This window comes from Stegodyphus dumicola, chromosome 1 (genome assembly GCF_044657685.1).
Source record: "Stegodyphus dumicola isolate Sdum_Otavi_A_Nest chromosome 1, ASM4465768v1".
NCBI lineage: Eukaryota > Metazoa > Arthropoda > Arachnida > Araneae > Eresidae > Stegodyphus > Stegodyphus dumicola.
Genome location: NC_140768.1, coordinates 219,261,608 through 219,280,747, shown reverse-complemented (window position 1 = coordinate 219,280,747; position 19,140 = coordinate 219,261,608). Strand labels below are relative to the sequence as shown.

At 32.1% G+C, this 19,140-nt stretch overlaps 1 protein-coding gene across 5 annotated transcripts in view; it reads left to right on the top strand.

Moving 5' to 3' along the window:
- Window positions 1–19,140, top strand: part of LOC118182700 (condensin-2 complex subunit G2-like) — a 200,841-nt gene that overhangs the window by 14,170 nt on the left and 167,531 nt on the right. For all 5 annotated transcript variants that reach the window (XM_085825775.1, XM_085825764.1, XM_085825770.1 and 2 more), the window contains one exon: window positions 12,370–12,531. In XM_085825775.1, coding sequence (XP_085681901.1) covers window positions 12,370–12,531 — 162 coding nt within the window. The remainder of the gene's footprint in view (window positions 1–12,369; window positions 12,532–19,140) is intronic.

Genomic DNA, 19,140 nt, shown 5'->3' with positions numbered 1-19,140 from the left:
TTATGTTTAGCAAAACTGAATAACTTATAACTTTCTTGCTGCAGTACATTTCAAGTTTACTTATATTATATTTTCAGAGAAAATTCTTTGGCACTTGTTATCTACATTGAAATATCTTAATTTTGGGATTATTTTCACTGAGACTCTTAATCATTCCTCAAATGCATGTAAGAAGTGCATTACTATTTCAGTATAAAAAATTACATAGTAAGTCATTATTGACTAAAATCATGGAAACGTTGCTAAATTTATGCTGTGCTGAGTTTCTTCCCATGGGATTGATGTCCCATGATTGTCACTGTGTGTACCATAAAAAGGAATCGATTCATTTGTGTTGTCCTTCATGAAGGCTGCCTTATCGTAGCATTATTTTAGAAAGTAAAGACATAATTTTACTAGATGATTTGGTTGTGTCCAAAGTTACCTGATGGAAGCTGGAGAAGAGTAGCACCTGACAAATTCCTATCAGAAAAGCTCTTTGGGACAGCTTTGACTTGCTCTAGGCCTGGGATTCTGAATGAGGGTTGAATGCAATGAGCCTTTTTGCTTAGCTGCCAATTCTCAGGGTTTTTCTGGGAGACTGGCTTTTCATCAGAGGAGGGGGGATCAAATTAGGCAAATTTGATTTCCTCACCTCTAACGATTTTCAGAATAATTTTTCTCGTTAAACTTTATTTCATCTGAATTGTATTTTTCTTAATTCTTTTTATTCGTCATATTAAATTTTTCTTATAAATTTTACTTGGTGTATTAACTTACTGTAGACACTTGTAAATTTTCATGATATTTCAAGCAATGTTTAATCAATTAATATTTGAATATAATTTCATTTACTTCAATATATGGTGCATTGCTAAGTTGATTCACACAAATAGTATGAGCATTAATTATTAATTCTATTTTCATTGTATTTAAAAGTATTTGGATAAACAAAAGTAGGGTTTTTGCAAGATAAAAGTATAAGAAAATTAGAAAATTGAATTAGACAAAGAATTTAGAATATCCAATTAAATGCTAAGATATTTTACATTAGAATTGAATTACAAATAATTCAATCATCCTGAATCATGCATTATAACGTGAATTAGTCAGTTTGGAGATCTTTTGAAATAATGTCGCCACGCAGCATGAAATTCTCTCGTTTTTTAAAAATTTCATGGTTAGCAGTTATGCTTTTCTCTAAGTATTTACTTTTAATTTATGAATATAAAAAAACTCTTTTTATTCAGGTTTTAGTATTTATCAAAATTTTCTGTATCTTTAGTTGCTTCTGCAGAGTTGCCAACTCTCCCGATATAGGCGGGAGACTCCTGATTTTTGACCGCTCTCCCGCCATCATCCCGATTTACAATATATTTCTCCCGACTTTTTCTTATTCTTAAAAATTTTCACGATTTTTATGGAACTTAGTTTTAGAAAATAATTTTAGAAATTATCATCTTTTGTTATGTCTGCGAGAAAGGTGAAATACTCGTGTACATTTCAAAAATCATACACACTTGACTTTCCTTCCATTATTTCCTCAAGGAAATATAATAAATTTGCGAAATCGGAAAACCGCCTGTCATTGCGATTTTTCGATTTCGCATGGTGGAAGGGCGGATGTTCTCAAACATGTGCGTACACAGAAACACGAGGACAACGTGAGTTTTTTGAAAAAAACAAAAAATTAAGTTTTCCTTCGGAAACAAAGGACCAAAAAGTTAATGCAGAATGTCTGTTCTCTGCCTTTTTACTGGAGCACAACCTGCCACTGAATGCATCGGATCACGCTGCAGCTTAATTTAGAAAATGTTTCCCAATAGTGAAGTCGCTAAGAAATACTCAAGTGCAAGAACCAAAACTGGTGCAATTGTTAAAGAAATGGATTTGAAAAATAAATCTTCAGTTATTGATTGCATTAAAACAGCTCCGTTCTGCCTCTCTACGGATGGAAGCAATAATACCGATTCAAAACTGTATCCAATTGTTGTTTCTTTTTTTTAATCCATAGTCTTCAGAAATTGAGTGCAATTTACTTTCTGTCCCCACTTTAGAAGGACATTTGACAGGCTTTAATATAGTACAGCTAATTATTAAAACTTTAAAAGAAAATGTAGTCCCTCTGGATAATTGCTTAGAACTTGGTGCCGATAATGCACCAGTATTGGTAGGCTTGAAGACTGTGTTGCAGGCATCTTAAGAAAGGAAAATTCAGATTTGCAGGTTATGATGTGCACCTGTCACCACTTAAATTTAGCAGCTGAAAAAGGGGCAGCTTCTTTACCAATAAATATGGATGACCACATTGTTGATATTTACTATTATCTTAGTTCTAAAAGGAAGGAAAAATTGAAACATTTCCAACAGCTGCATAACAGTAGTTTACAATTAGAAAACTTGGATGAAGTTATAAAATCAGCTAGGATTGACACCCAGTGGAGTTTAATTGAAAAACTGAAAGAGACTGATGGAATTTTAAAATATAGTGAACTGTCTAGAATTGTGTTAGCCATCTTGACAGTTCCCCATAGTAATGCAGAGTGTGAGAGGATTTTCAGTGTTGTTGCGAAAACGAGGACTAAATTTAGATCTAATATTAGTGATGACACATTAGAAAAACTTTTAGCGAAAGCAGGCCTACGTGGCAAATGCTATGAACAAAATTATGAAGTTTCTTTCTTAAAGAAAGCAAAATCTGCCACTGTTTATAACATTTGTACGAAAACTGATTAAAGTTTTTTTTTTTTTTTTTCTTCCTCCTTAAACGATGCAAGTAATAAAAATGTTTTTTATGTGTAAGGTATTTTTGTGTTGCTTGCATTTAAGAATTAGTTACTATTTAAAGTTAATTAACTATTAAAAACTATATTTTCATCATTTAAAAAGTCTTTTTAACATTGTGAAAAAATCTCCCGATTTCTTTAAAGAAATCTCCTGATTTTTGAATGTCATATGTTGGCAAGTATGCTTCTGTATAAAACATGTTAAAAAATAATCTAAATCTGAAAAGCATCTGTTAGCAATATTGAAAGGGACACGTGGAGCAAGCAAGTCAAGAACCACTATTCTGTGCTGTAGCATTAAAAAAGAAAAAGTCAAAATTATGTGTTTCACTTAGGTATAAATAGAAATAAAAAGATATTTATGTGCATTAACATCTGTTCTGAAATGAGCTTATGATTTAAAAAATGATAACATCTTCATTTATTAATATTTTTATAGATGCATTCTAATAATTAGCTACAATTATGCTTCTGAAAGTAACATTTTAAACTGCTTTTTTATGCACTCGCCTAATGGTTCGCAAAACCTGATAATAAAATAGTTTTTTTTTTTTTTTTTTTTGTGTGTGTGTGGATCGTGAATGAATTTTTTGTTTTGTTATATTATAAAATTATTGATAATTTTATAATATTATTATATTATTTATTTTATAATATTATTTATTGCTAGTCCATTACTATGTTATTTTCTTCTGGGTCTTTTCTTTCTTTTACTCCACCCGACCCCTCCTGAAAAAATATTGTGAATATGGATTATGATGTTAAAAAGTTTTGAAAACTCTCCTTTATTACATTGCTTATACTGCAGTCTTTGCTCTTTCATACAGAGGTACTAACTCAAGATATAGCTGTATCCAAAATTCAAATTGACATGTTAAAGTCATAAAAATTTTATTTTATGAAATTTGACAATTTATTCGTAACAATAGAATACTTCAAGTTTAAGCCAATTTTTACCACACTGATTTCTGAAGTTTCACAAGAAACTTGATATTGATTCGCTGTTCGGTTTTTACATTAGACATTTTTCCGGCAGAATGCAGTTGCACATGTTCACTCATTGACGCAGTACTACCCACTGGCATAGTCGGTTAAGTCAAAACTGGCCGCATGGATAGAGGAGATGTAGCATGACGTGACCAAAACAGTTTTTGCCAACTCCACTATGTTTTCAAATTAGACACTTAGTGTCGCTTTGTTTTGTGTGTCACGCCTCGTATATTATGAGATTTCTTTATGAAATGTGATTGCTAACTGTTTTTTTAAGATTTCTACAATTTAAATGAAAGTTTTGTAAAATTTTGTGTCGGTATTTTTTGCAAATGAAGATTCTACCACTTGTTAGTATAGAATTCTGTCTCCTGTAGAAAATGGCAGACATCTACTCTCAAACGAAAAAAGTACATATTGTCAAAAATGTTTTGCGCAAAATATAATTAGACATTTAGGAAAGAATAAAAAAAAAAGAGCAATCCAAATTTTGTATATTACTTTTTTTTTAATCCAAGACTTTTAATGCTGCAACTTTCTCAATTAATGAGATTTTAAAAATATATAAAAGTATTGATTAAAAGTAAAATATTAATTAATAATTCAAGTTTTAAAAAATGAATTTCAAAACTTTCAGTTCAGCAGTGTCATTCATAATTGGCGCAACATAGTCATAATGAAATTTAAAGCGAATAATATTTCCATATATGCATGTAGGGTGATAAAATAAAAGGCATAGATTAGGTATAACATTATATTTCAATGCAACTCATGAAGTTCAGAGGATAATAAACAGATTATATCCTCATGGAATCATTAGGAATTGAAAAGATATTTAGAACCTTCAAATCTCTTTGTTAATGAAAGGAAGGAATTTGTTGTGGATTTCATGAGATGTGTTGAGGGGGTATGTACTCGGAGAAAGTGATCCGCCATCCTTTACTTTCTTGATACAGCCCTACTGTGATCCTAATGTAACACCGCTGAGGATATAAGTGGGACCGAATAATCCATCAAATCACCTCTTTTGAGTTTCGACTCATTCTGGGAGGTTAGAAAACACGACGCATACTCATTTTTAAATCTTTTTCTCTTTTTTAAATGATCATATTAAAGAATAATTTTAATTTTTCATTCTTACAGTAATTTTAAAAAATAATTTTGATTTTTCATTCTTACAGTAATTTTAAAAAATATATTTTTTTTTTCCCAAAGCATGAATAATATGTCATAACTGATCCAGGCTGACAACTCCTATTTTAGTCTTGTTATATAACAAATCTCTTTGTTAATGAAAGGAAGGAATTTGTTGTGGATTTCATGAGATGTGTTGAGGGGGTATGTACTCGGAGAAAGTGATCCGCCATCCTTTACTTTCTTGATACAGCCCTACTGTGATCCTAATGCAACACCGCTGAGGATATAAGTAGGACCGAATAATCCATCAAATCACCTCTTTTGAGTTTCGACTCATTCTGGGAGGTTAGAAAACACGACGCATACTCATTTTTAAATCTTTTTCTCTTTTTTAAATGATCATATTAAAGAATAATTTTAATTTTTCATTCTTACAGTAATTTTAAAAAATAATTTTGATTTTTCATTCTTACAGTAATTTTAAAAAATATTTTTTTTTCCCCAAAGCATGAATAATATGTCATAACTGATCCAGGCTGACAACTCCTATTTTAGTCTTGTTATAGTTGAAATAGAACACATCTTTTGGACTTATCATGTATAGAACTGAAGCCTAGCACCAACACAGAATTTGACTTTTCACATGCATCACTGAAAACATTTAGAATAGTTTTTATCTTTTTTCAGATTGACATTTAGAAGAGTAATTGGGCTATTATTTGCCATCCATACTGAATTTTTCTTTCCTTGTTTTCTGAAATAAAGGTAGGAAGTATTATTCGGTACTGTCCTGCTATTGGGACTGTATTCAGACACAGTCAAAAGCTGGCGATTTGCCAAAAAATATGAAGCATAAAAATAATTGGCAAAATATTTACGATGTGGTTGAGTTGAAGAAAAATCCAAGAAAAAAGTAACATAAAAAATACTCAACAAATTACACATTTTTAATATAAATCAAATAGCATGCCAAGGAAATCAAAAAAAAAATCTGAAAGTTTTAAAATTTTATATCATGCTCAAAGGGGCTTTTTTTTTAATGTTTTGTGCGTTACCTTTATTTATTAAATATCATGTTCCCCCTGCACTTAACCATAAAATTCAATTTAACAGCAGTATCACAAAATAATTTAAAATAGTATTTAGTGCAACAATTTGAAAAGTGAAACGCCACAAAATGCTAAAACGAAATTAATAGCCTTTTCAGAAATTAAAATCTTTCAAAAAATGGCATGCAGTTAGAGCCAGCTTCAAGGTTAGCTGGCATAGGTAGCTGCATAGAGCACCAATTTTTGGAAAGTGCTAGCTGTGTTGTTATCCACATGTAAATTGAAATCAGGTTATTAACCTCATTATGAAATATTTTTGTATATGTATGTATATAAATAAACTAAATATATAAGTATAAATAATGATGCATAAATATAATTATTGACATGCTATTACTGAATAAAGATATATAGCATACCATGTCTAAAAGTTCTTAGTAATGAAAAAATTAATGCTTATGTCTTTCCTTGAAAGTACATGCATCACCAGGGTTCGTAGCGGTCCTTACAAGTGCTTATAAGTCCTTATATTTGAAAATAAAATATAAAGGCCCTTATAGGTGCTTACTTTTTTTTTAAAGCCCTTATTTTTTTGTTTTTAGTGCTTATTTTTTGCTTTTAGTGCTTTTTTTTTTAATCCTTTGTTTTTAATGAACGCGCATTTTTTTCCCCGTACCAAAGCCGAAACTAAATAAACAACTTTTCTTCCTTATATGCAACGTCAGATGGTGAATCATACTCTCGAAAATTGCTTTCCCCCCTTCCTCTGCCTTAACGTAACCTATGGTGCGCGCGAGAGTACAGACAGGTGCACGTCGTTCTATTGGCCAAAGAATTGCGAAAACGTGATCACTATCCTATTTTGATAACCTTAGATGTTCAAAATCGTTACTCAAAATTACAGGAGCGAGTCTCAACAAATTGGGACGATTTTCGATTTATTTTGGAAAACACATCACTCCCTCCCATACAAATTCCCAGCAATGCGGACTTTGACAGGCAGATTAAAAATCTGGAGTCTTTACTTAAAGAAGCGAGAGCTGCGGCTTCAAAACCTATTCAGCACCCTGGTGCTAGACTCCCACCTGAGACTAAATTCAAAATTAAGCAGCGGAACTACTTGCGAAGAATCTGGCAAAGGTCGCGCGATCCCAGTATCCGCGTCCAATTTCGCAAGATACAAAACGAGATAAGGACTGAAACCCGCTTATTAAAACAAGCGGAGTGGAAAAATTATATTGAGTCCCTAACGACTGAAAACAAATCGATTTGGCGTGCAGCCGCCCGATTACGCAAACATTACAAGCTCCTTCCGCCCCTTGAAACGGCCGATGGCGCACAGATGGCCTACACAGACTCAGAAAAGGCCGAAGCTATTGCTGACAGCCTTGCTACTCAATTCACACCAAACAACGACTCCTACTGTAACCGCCCGGTTACACAGGGGCGCATCCATTCACGGGTTGAAGACTTTCTATCACAACCTTTCACGCCTGACCTCAGGCCAACTGATCCAACTGAAGTCATGGTTTACATTGATAAAATTAAACCTGACAAGGCCCCCGGCATAGATTCAATTTCGAATCGCATGATCAAAAACTTCCCCGTAATGTTTATTGTCTGGATTACGGTCCTTATTAATTTAATGCTCAGGAGAAGCTATTTTCCCGACTGTTGGAAAACTGCAGCTGTCGTGCCCATTCCAAAACCGGGACAAAATTTAAACTTACCCGTCAATTACAGACCAATTAGTCTGCTCTCGTCTCTCTCAAAAATCTACGAGTATGTCTTGCTTAATCGCCTGAATGAATTCTGTCGAGATCAAAATTTGATCATCCCGGAACAATTCGGCTTCCGACCTAAACACTCCACTGTACACCAGTTATTACGTGTAGTGGAATTCATTCATGAAGGCTTTCGCAAGCGAGAGAAAACTGGTATCGTCTATCTTGACGTAGCCAAAGCCTTTGATAGGGTTTGGCATGACGGACTTATCTACAAGCTCATGCGGCTTGGTTTCTCGGCTCATTTCATTAAAATTATTAACTCTTACTTGACCGGACGAAGTTTCCGTGTGCGAGTTAACCACGAATTCTCCACTCCCCGCCCAATTTATGCCGGCTGTCCACAGGGCAGTCTCTCCGTGCCTTCAGTTTTCAACCTCTACGTAAATGACATTCCTAAGGCCCCTAGTATCGATCTTGCTTTATATGCGGACGATACAGCCATCATCGCACAACATTCCAACACCTTCACGGTAATCTCTACACTACAGAGTTACCTTTCAGCCTTAGAACTCTGGCTCGGTTTGTATGAAATCAAAATCAATGTCGCAAAATGTGCTGCTACTCTGTTCATCCGAAGAAATATCCCCCGTTTAGATAACTTAATTCTCTTCGGTGAACCTATTCCCTGGGTTTCTTCATATAAATATCTTGGTGTATTACTTGATTCAAAATTAACTTGGCAACCTCACATTCAAAAAATCATTGCGAATGCGACGGCTGTCAAATCCAATCTGCGCCCCTTCTTCGCTTTAAATAGCGACCTGTCAATTGACAACAAGATTTTGCTCTACAAGTCTATCATAAGGCCTGTTCTGACTTATGCATGCCCCATTTGGGGCCCATCAGCACTGACTAACAGAAAACATGTCCAAACTTTTCAATCTAAATTGCTTCGGCAAATACTCAAAGCTCCGTGGTATATAAGGAACGAAGAGATTCATAACGATCTCAAAATTATGCCCATTAATCGCTTTATACAACGACTTTCGGAAAACTTTTTCAAAAATATTCAACATGTTGCAAATCCTGTGCTGCATATGCTACCTGTATATGATCCTGCAGTCGCCTCATCTAGGAAGAGACCGAGATCGGTTCTCAACCCGGACTATGCTGCAAACCCATTTAAACGGGCAAGGTATGCTCACACTGACATGCATGTGAATAATTACTTCTCGTTCCTTCCCCTTCCCGCCTCTCGAGTCTTGAATGCTTAAGTCATTGACCGGAGGAACCCCTCCTGCTTCTTTAAGAAGAAGCCTTACAGTCGCAGGCGACTGAACCTAATTTTAAATCTAAAGTCAATTGACTATTTCTCTACTTCAAAATAGCTCTTTCAGCCCTTCTAAAAGGGCTTTTACTTGCTTTTAGCACCCCTTAAGAGGTGTCAATCATTTGGCCTTAAAGACCGCACTGAATAGCGGGCGGAAACGAAACTGCTCCCTCCGTCAGCTGACCAACTGACACAGCAACTTTTTTCGACGCGCAAGAGCGTTCCCACCCGTCCTTTCCCCTCCGCGAAGTTGACGTTCGCAAAGAAAGATCAAGTATCAAGGAAACACCTGCTTTTATTTTCTAGTCTTTAGCAAAAATTTTGTTTAAGATGACTGCCCCTATCTAATTTATTCTGGCTCTTATTTTGGCGCAAAATTAGACCTTCTGAGTTTTATATTTGTTTTCAGTGTGAAGGCACTTATTCTTAAAAGCTTTTTTCGGCTTAACAAAATGTTTACCTTATTAGAAAATTCCCTCTTTTGATGATGACATTTTATTCTTCAGATGATGTGGAGGTAAAGGCGTTTATGCCTAAGAACTCCGTAACACGAACTTCCTTGATCCTTGAGAAAATTCCGGTACATTCGGTATTCTTTTCCTCCCACCCAAATACTACACACGTTTGAATTTCTATCAAGATTTTATTAAATTTGCATTCTCGTTCCGCGTGGTCAGTTCATATTCGTGTTTATTATGATCGTTATACTTATATTATGAGCATATGTGTGAATATTTATAATAATATAATTGCAGTAACTGCTGAAGTATAGATAAACTTCCAAAAATGGGTGTGTTTTTACACAGATTAGCTTTCTCAGGAATAATATTCGGAATGCCTTAAATAAAAGGAAAGTAATCGAATAGTCAAAATAATTTCATTTTTTTTGCCAATACATTATACAGTACGGAGGTTGGGAGTTTCTCCTCAAAATCTCTAATATTGAAGCAGCGGACTTTTTTTCTGTCACTGTCCAATCTGGATTGAATAGGACCAAAAGTTTTTGCGGTCTACCTAACCCAAGCGAAGATTGATTCTATTCCGGAAATTCTATTCCAGTCTGTTGAAAATTAGAATCAGAAACACCCCAGATTAGTAGGTCTCTTTCTTTTCCTTTGTTTAATTCTTTCTCCGAATACCCAGAACTATTTATCCCTGCGAATACCGGCAGGTGTTGATTCCGATTGCGTAATATCACATATGGAAGAATTACGCCGCACGTATTGCGCAATAGCGTTTGCGGTATTTTGCATTGGTAATTAATTTTGATGTTCAGCCTGAGATTTGTTTATGAACACTTAAAAGAGTTTTACTGTGCTTTCTAAACAGAATATTTCTCAGTTCCGTTGGTTTTTGTATGATGCACATATCGAAATGTCAAAATCATTTATTTAGCCTAAATTTAAATCTAAAAAACGGCTACAATCTCCCCCACTCCTCTTTTTCTAGTTACTATCCGGAAAATTCGGGAATTTCCGAGTATGCTGGCTAGTTAAGCTTTTACTGTTAAAGGATGACTGAATGAAGCAATTTCCCGTCTTCTGATTTCAGAAATGTGCCTCATTTTTACTTAAATTACTTTGCTTGGGATATATGTTAAGGGAAAACTGTTATGCAATGAAAATTTTGAAAATGTTCAGAATTTTGATGTAAATTAAATTATTTAAATTTTAATATGAGTGGAAAAATAAATTGTATTTATTACTAGGTGCCGAACGAATACAATTAATATAGCTTATTATTATTTATTTTCAATATTTTCAACTGAAATATCATCATTAAATATTGTAATAAAGTTTAGTTCTGCATATTTTTTCCCCTCTCATTGTAAACTAATTCTGTAAATTGAACTGTCATTTAAAATTAAAAAAAAAAGTTAATTGTTTTCCATTGTTGAGGTAATGCTCATTCTCTTAATAAATATTGCATTGCTCATATTTTAAATTACAAGTCTAATTTTTCTTTTAAGGTTATGCAGTTGTGTATAATGTAATTAGACAGGTGCTTATTTTTTTTCTTAAAATGTGCTTGAAAAGTGCTTATAGGTGCTTATTTTTTTAACTAAAATGTGGCTATGAACCCTGATCACATATAAAAGATGGTATTTAAAGTTTACTGTGTTTATATTGTGCAAGGATATTAAATATTTTATATTGCAACGTATTTTATTTATTGTCTTAAATCTTTATACAGAGAATACCATATGTTCACAAATACCATGCGCCACCAAATAAAATAAGACGTGCACCCAATTGTTTTGATGCACAAAAAAAAAAAAAAAAATGTCCGCGAATATGGTGTGCATATTTTCATCAAGCTCATTGAAAACTTAATTTACAGCAAAAATCTTTTTCCAGATTATGGCAAAAAAATACCAATGGACAGTTATGGAGAAAAAAATCTGAGCTACCACCTGCAGCTTTTACAGCTGCTGCCTAAGTGCATAGCAACACATGCCCAATAACATTTTAATGCGAAGGAATAAATCAGTTAGCAGAATTTAATTCTACAGCAGAAAGAAAAAACTGCTAATCTAAGTATGTTACATAAAATTTTATTCTTTAAACCGTAGCTTCAGCTGACAATAATCGCTGCACTAAATATGGATTTAAGTCCCGAGTGATCCTTTAAAATATACCGGTAATCTAACAAAGGCAAATAACTTAACACACCATGGCACTTCTTCCCACTTTTTCAGTCTTGAAACACAAAGTAGATTTTCAGTCTTGAAACACAAAAGTAGATTTTCAGTCTTCCTTGCCATCTGCACTGCTGTCATCACTGATGCTTTCTGAACTACCGGTTCATCCCACACTGCACAATTCTCACTTCTGTCCATGCTATTTGATATTCTGCTCTTAACAAAAAGTTCTTGTGAAATTCCATCCCAGGCAGATTTGATCCATCCACAGAATCAAATTAATTCGGGCTTTTTGAGGTGACCAGTTGGTGTCAGTGTGTGATTTCTAGCACCATCCATTCTGTGTACATTCTTTTCAGTGCTGCTTTAAATGGGCGACTAATGCATACGTCTAGTAGCTGCTATTGGCAATATATTCTCTACAAATCCCTGGCCAGGATTTATTATTTGAGAGGATACAGCAGCATCATATAACGTTATATTTACTGGGGATACGATAGCTTAAAAAAGAAATAATTTATGCCGACCAACTTGCATTTACCTGGCCTATATTGTTTTGTTTTGCATAAGCCGTGCACCTTAATTTTTCCGATTAAAATTATCAAAAAACTGTTCGTGGTATTCGTGAATATACTGTAATTGGAAAATCAAAATACACATTGCTATGATTATTACACTTGATTTTTGTGTTATCTGTTTTTATATAATTATTTATTATATTTTTCTCTAGAAATCTAAAAAAGTCCCATATACGTTTAAAGATGCAATAAAAAATTTAAGTGGTAGTGAAATAGATAAATTGTGGTCCATGTTAAACAAGATGGTGGAAAAGAAAGCAGAAGTTCTACTTGATGGCAACAAAGATACTAGTAATACATCTCTGGATAATAAGGTAAAGTTATTCATAGAGAAAACACAGTTTTTAAAAATTAATATGTGTGTATAACAGAGTTCCAATTCTCTAGTTTTCAATTATACAATGTGATACAAAAATCTAATTCATTCAAGAAATTATTATTTTTATATTGTCTGTTTTATTCTAATTATATTGTATGTATTATTAAAAGAAAATTACTGCTGTATAAAGAAAGTTTTTTTGAATCACCATCATGTGAAATTAAAATCTGACTCAAAGTTGAAATGCCAATGTTTTCTGAATTCAAATCCATACTTACAACTATTCACTTAATTGGTTGATCATTGAAATATTGTTGTCACAGTGTCATCACACTTATCAATTATATCATTCTCAAGTACCATTTGTTATTATGCTATTAATCAAAAAATTTCGATTTTTGCGTATAATATCTGAAAACCTTCAGATTCGTAGCTATCTTCATTAAAATTTGGTAGCTAGCTATAAATTATGCCTTGCACTTTTAAAAGTATATGCAGACATGACCTCTCAGGATCTTGCTATGCCTCGCACATCAGGTTTTATATTAAAATATTTCCAGAATTTTGGCTGGTCTTACTACTGCATCAATTTTTAAAAGACTGCTTTATATCTGCATTTTAGTGTCTGCAAAATTCCGATATCTGTTGGCATTGATTGATGAAGGTACAGTTTTGGGGAAAGAGTAAAAGTATTGTGAAGAGTTTTGGGGAGAAAGATTTATCATTTACAAAAACTGTAGTTTGGGTAAGATTAATAATCATAGATGGAACAAAATAATTGTTGCTTCTAATCGAAAAGTTAACCCATTAACAAGCCCGCCCCTCGGAATGAAATGCTTTGAAAATGGCCGCTTTGCCAGTCAACAAACCCCTCCAAAAAAAATCGCTTTCGTTTTCTGAAATCTCTCTAAGATGGCCCAGCCTAAGGCAGTATGTTTGCTTCCCCTTAATGTGATGGATAAGCCATAAAATTGCCTCCCCGCTATTGAATGGCAAGAAGTACTTTTTGCGTTTAGTTTCGTCTTCCTCCTCTTTCTTTGTACTTTCTTTGTACTGTAGACTTGTTTCTTTTAATATGTGACGTCCGAATTTTCCGAAATCTTTTTAGAATTTTAGCTTCCAAGCTCGTAAATTTTTAATTATTTGACATGTTTTATTGGGCAGTATTTTAAGAAAGATCATTATTTATTTTGTTACACAGTTTTTTTACTATTATCTATTTTATTTAGTTTTAGTAGGTCAATTTATCTTGGGGAAATTAAATTTTAATCCATTCTTTTACCGACTCAGTTTTCATCACATTATAAGTCCATATATATTTACGATGAGAGTACAATATTATCAGAAATTTTTGGAAAATTTGACATACGTATTTATATTTTAGCGTTGAATTTTTTCCACAAGTTGTTCGTTAACAGTCGAGCTCATCCTCGTAAACGCTTGATCTTAAGCATGGAATTGGCAAGCAATAATCTTCCTAATATTTTTCGGGATTTTATAGCAATTTCTAGAATTTTGGCGGTTTTCTACAAATATTTTTGGTAAGTTTAGCTATTATACAGTTGCTACTAATGTGGAATTTAAAGCCAAAAATGTATTCCTCCGTTGATTTGAGAGATCACATTTCGAATTTAAACGGAAGTTTAAATGAATTTGATACAATCTTACCACAGACTAGAAAAAATTATTTCTCTGTGTTGGATGGATTTTTCTCACTTTTCCACATTTTATACATTAAATGCATAAAGCAGACACGCACAAAAATACCTTCTGATTCTTACGGTTTCAGTTAAATGAATTGTAATATATATATATATATTTTAACTTTCAAAATGTATTTGCTCGTTTATGCATAAATTTAAAATCGTGGGACTTCCACTTACAAATTATATAACTAAATTGCATTATTTAAGCTAATAACTGAAATTATAGTACTGAAATGACATAGAATATAAGAATAATTATAGTCAATTAAAATAAATTTCTATTCTATTGTAGTCTATTTAAATAAATTTCTATTTTCATTTAAAATTTGTCATTATTAGCTCCTCCCGCAGTTTTATGCAATCGTAAGATTTTCCGAATTCTATTAGGTCGTTAACATAATTTCAAAGCCTAATAGAAAAGTGATAATATGGAAAAACTATGTCTTATGTACCAATAGCCAAGTATTTGTAATTAAATAAAAATAAATATTGAATACCAACCGCTTTTTTATTTATTTTTAGTCATATAACAAAAGATAAACAAGAATGCTATTACATCTAAGAATTATTTAGTAAATTATTTTGCTAATGTCATATGAATGAGGACACACGGTAAAAATGTTTTAATGATTGAATTCACCGTTAAAAATCAAACAAACCCCAAAATTCCTTTTTCCCCAAACTGCGAAAAATGTTTTGATTAAATATGATTTGAATGAGTTTTCCAATTCTGTTATAGAGTGATATAAATTAGAGTGAGTAATATAAATTAGGAGTGAGTAATATAATATAAATTAATAAAGAGTGATATAAATTAGGATATAAGTTATTATTAGTAATAATTTTTATATTATAACTTAGCAGAATATCGTTTACCGTTAAAAATTATATCTAAAAGAATTAAATTTTGTAAAAGAATAAAAAATATAATTAATTGTTCCATTTTGTCCTCTATGCATCTATTTATATAAAAATGGAATCTGGCTAGGAAATTTACGACTTGTATATGAACTAAAAATTGGTATCTTGACAAAACTTGTCAGAGCATAAAAAGCGTATATTCTGTGATATTAGTGTATTAATCATACTTCTGTATACGTAAATGCAGTTTATAATTACCAGCATAAGTATTTTAATAATAATGGATTTTATTAAAACGGCGAAAACTGAATGCATTATCAAACTACTGCTCTTTATCCCATTAAGTATTGCTTAGATCGTAACCAACACAAGTTTTATTTTTGAAATAGTATTCCAAATAAAACAGGAAGTGTTAAACAACATGCATAGAAATGTTAAGTAGCTTTAAATTGTACTTCATTTCTGAAACTTCTGCGGTACTATTTTTAGAACAGATCAAAGACTTTAAAGAACAAGTACATTTTAGTAATATGCAATGTTAATGATATAGTTCAAATGTTATTGAACAGCTGTACGATTTGTAACTGGCATTGGAAGAAGCAAAATTTATCTACAACTTTCCCTTTCTTCTCAAATTCGTCTGATTAGCAACGATTGAATAGAGAATTGTAAACGTCTTTGCTAAAAGTAATAATAATCGGGAAGAGTCCTATCTACCCCAGCCTCATGGGAAAAGAAAACGACTTGGAAGGGAACCTGACCTCTGCAGGCTAACTGACACTAAGGTCTCCAAAGACTATTTCTAGTCAATAGAGTTTTTTCATTGTAGAAATACTCACTATCTAGTGCTATCTTTTTTTCTGGCCATTGTAAGCTACAGATATAGTGGGAAAAAATTCTCATTTTACATAATTTTTGGATAATTACATTTTACGTTAAATAATTTTAGATTTTGATTAAAGCAATCGATGAATATGGCAGAATAACAGTTTGTGTTGGGAACGAACATTGTAAATTTCAACGTTTTTTAAGTAAAGTTTTCAGGTATTTTAAACCAAACCAAAGATTATTAAATGAGTCTTATAATGTTTACTGTTTGGTTTTCAGTGTTCTGAATTTGCATTTTTAAAACATAATTTAAATAATCTTTCTTTACGCTAGTCGCTTTTAAAATGTTTACCTATGTAAACACTCACTAATGTTTAATGTAGCAACTTCATACTATGTACTTAACAAAAGACTTAGAGGAATTTATAAAGAAAACTAGTTCACATGGAAAAAATCACGAAATCTTCCCTACAGCCAACGTATTGACCAGAAACCAAAGCCAGGTCAAAATACTTATGATACGATCATCTCTTTTATCCACATAGCCATTGATAAACTTTTCACACTTATACTTGTTCTTATTGCAGTTATAAACAGAAATGTGAACACTCAGATACTGCGCTTGTTAAAGTTAGTACAGTCTGCAGCTGATTCTATATCTGCCGAGCTGATTTAAAAAAAAAAAAAAAAAAAAAAAAAAACTTGAAAGCTAATAAATTATGTAAAAACTAGGAAGATAATAAATTATGTTACCTGCTGAGTCATTAAAATATTATATATTTGTTTACTGAAACTGAAAATTTTATAATTTTCTATAAAACTGCAATGGAATTATTGCATTGAGTAATCTTCAGTGTGATGTAATTAGTGTTCTAAATATGAAAGTATGTAAAAATCAAATTAGGAATTGCAGCAAATCAATTCATAGAAATATGCTATGCCTGTATTAATCTAGTAGCAATATTTTATTCATGATTATTATAGTATGCATGTCATATAACAATTTGTCAGCAGTACAGGAAACAATTTCAATGTGTGTGCCTTTTCTTTTAACATAGTTTTTCTCTCGTTACTTTTAAGATAAACGTATAATTTGAAATAGTTTTTCTTCCTCCAGCTTTCACTTATTTATTTCTTAAAATATCTCCACTAAAATCAGAGTGATGTTATCAATGATTTTTCTTTATCATATAAATATAAAACTTATCCTTTATTATATAAATAATTGAAATGCTTAAATTTGACATTCTAATAAATATTTTATAGTAACTCTGAAAAATTTAACTTCTTTTAAAATGTATGAAAATGAATTAAATCGTGTATTTTTTCCAGTCTTAATGATAATAAAATTTTAGAATCATCAGTTGTATATCCGTATTGATTATGAGAAATTATCTCATTCCTCTTTGAGGGCTCTCGTGGTGTAAGGGATCGGACTATCAGTCGGAATGCCTGTGGTTCGTATTCTGCTGATAGGATAACGGATTTTTCGTGTTTTTTTTTCCTCGTAAGAACAGTATGTCTCTCCAATGGCACCCCAACAAAAACATGTCAGAGGATAATTTGTTAACAGATGAATTATTCCGACAGTGTCTCATGCTTCTTCTCTCTCACCCTTCAAATGAAAACAAGTAATAAGGAATTATGCCATTCTTACTATCTTGTTATAAATGAAAGTTCTTTCAGCTAGAATTTGGAAGACCTCCTTATTAAAAGCATAATGAGGGCACTGCTGAATTTTCGCATTTCGTGCTTCGAAAAAAATGCAATGTCTCTGCATGGTATCTTTCTGTTTCTGCAACATTCGAAATTATTCCGCTTTCGCAAATTTTTCAAATTTACTTTTTCTTGTGTCGCTTTTCCATTTGTCGTATATTGATAGGTGAAACAATGCAGATTTCTGTCTATTTTCTTAAGTTTTCATATCGGCAGAAAAATATACTGTCGCATTCAAAATTTGTTTTAATGCTGAAAATGGATTTGATTGTTTGATTCTGTTTTTCCTTTTTCTTCCTTTAAAGATTTATTTTTCTTCCATATATTTATTTATTTATTGCATTTTAATCTAATAGTCTCCCAAAAACTAAAGCGATAAAAAAGTTCTTTGATTGCAAGATAAAAGAAACTTTCATTATGCTTTGAATTTCTTCAGCAATCTTTCACCAGTAGGATTTATTTTCTTCTTTCACCTACTGATACTATGTGATTCTATATTTGTAATATATCTGATTATGTATGTGTGTGAGTGTGACTAATGGTTTAATGGATGTATATATGTCATCATTGATATATATACATAATCAATGATATATATATGCATTCATATTTTAGCATATGTACATATTAGAATGCATATATATATATATATATATATTGCATTTTATAATTTCATTACACAAAAATTTTATACCTTAGAGAGTATATCTTTTATAGTAGATTTTGGGAATGCTTGAATTTTGAGTGAAAAGGAAAGTCAAGATTTCTACTACTTTCCCCTGTTCAGTGCTTTCTTTTTTACTGAGGAGTTTTCGCCCAAAGGTTCGACCTTTGTGGGAACAGTTAGGGGAAACCGGAAAAGCAAGAAATAATTTTTCATTCATGAATTGACATCAAGAAACATTGACTCTCAGTGAGTAAAAGACAAACATCTGGGAAGATGTATTTAAGCATGAAATGGTTTTCGAATCCAAAGAACATTAATTTAGAGAAATTTTTATGAATGCAATATATAATTTTGAGATAAAAGTATAAAAGTAAGTAAAAGAGAGCGATATAGGGTGATTTTACTGTTCGATAGACTATTCGACTATGTTAGAGTAAGGCCTCAAACATAGTACTGTCGGTCCTATGTTTAGATTTGCTAACTTTACTAAAGCACATGATATCTATCTACCAAGATAGAGCTATTCTACTTCCGACGAGCTTTCTGAGAAACACTTACATGCATTTAGTTTACGTGATGAGAAAAATCATAAAAATTCCATGCAGTTGATCTATTTCATCTCTGAAAATAGAAGCCAAGAAGAATCGATAGTGTTCTCTGGCTTCAGGTAATTAGATTTCTCACTTTGAATTTGGAACTAGAAATATAATTACAAATGTCTCTACTATGGGAGATCAAAATTCATTATTTTTTCAAACGTGTAAAATCTGGTTAAATACGTTTCCTCGTTTATAAATTACAGAAGTTTTTTCAATAATTCCTGATA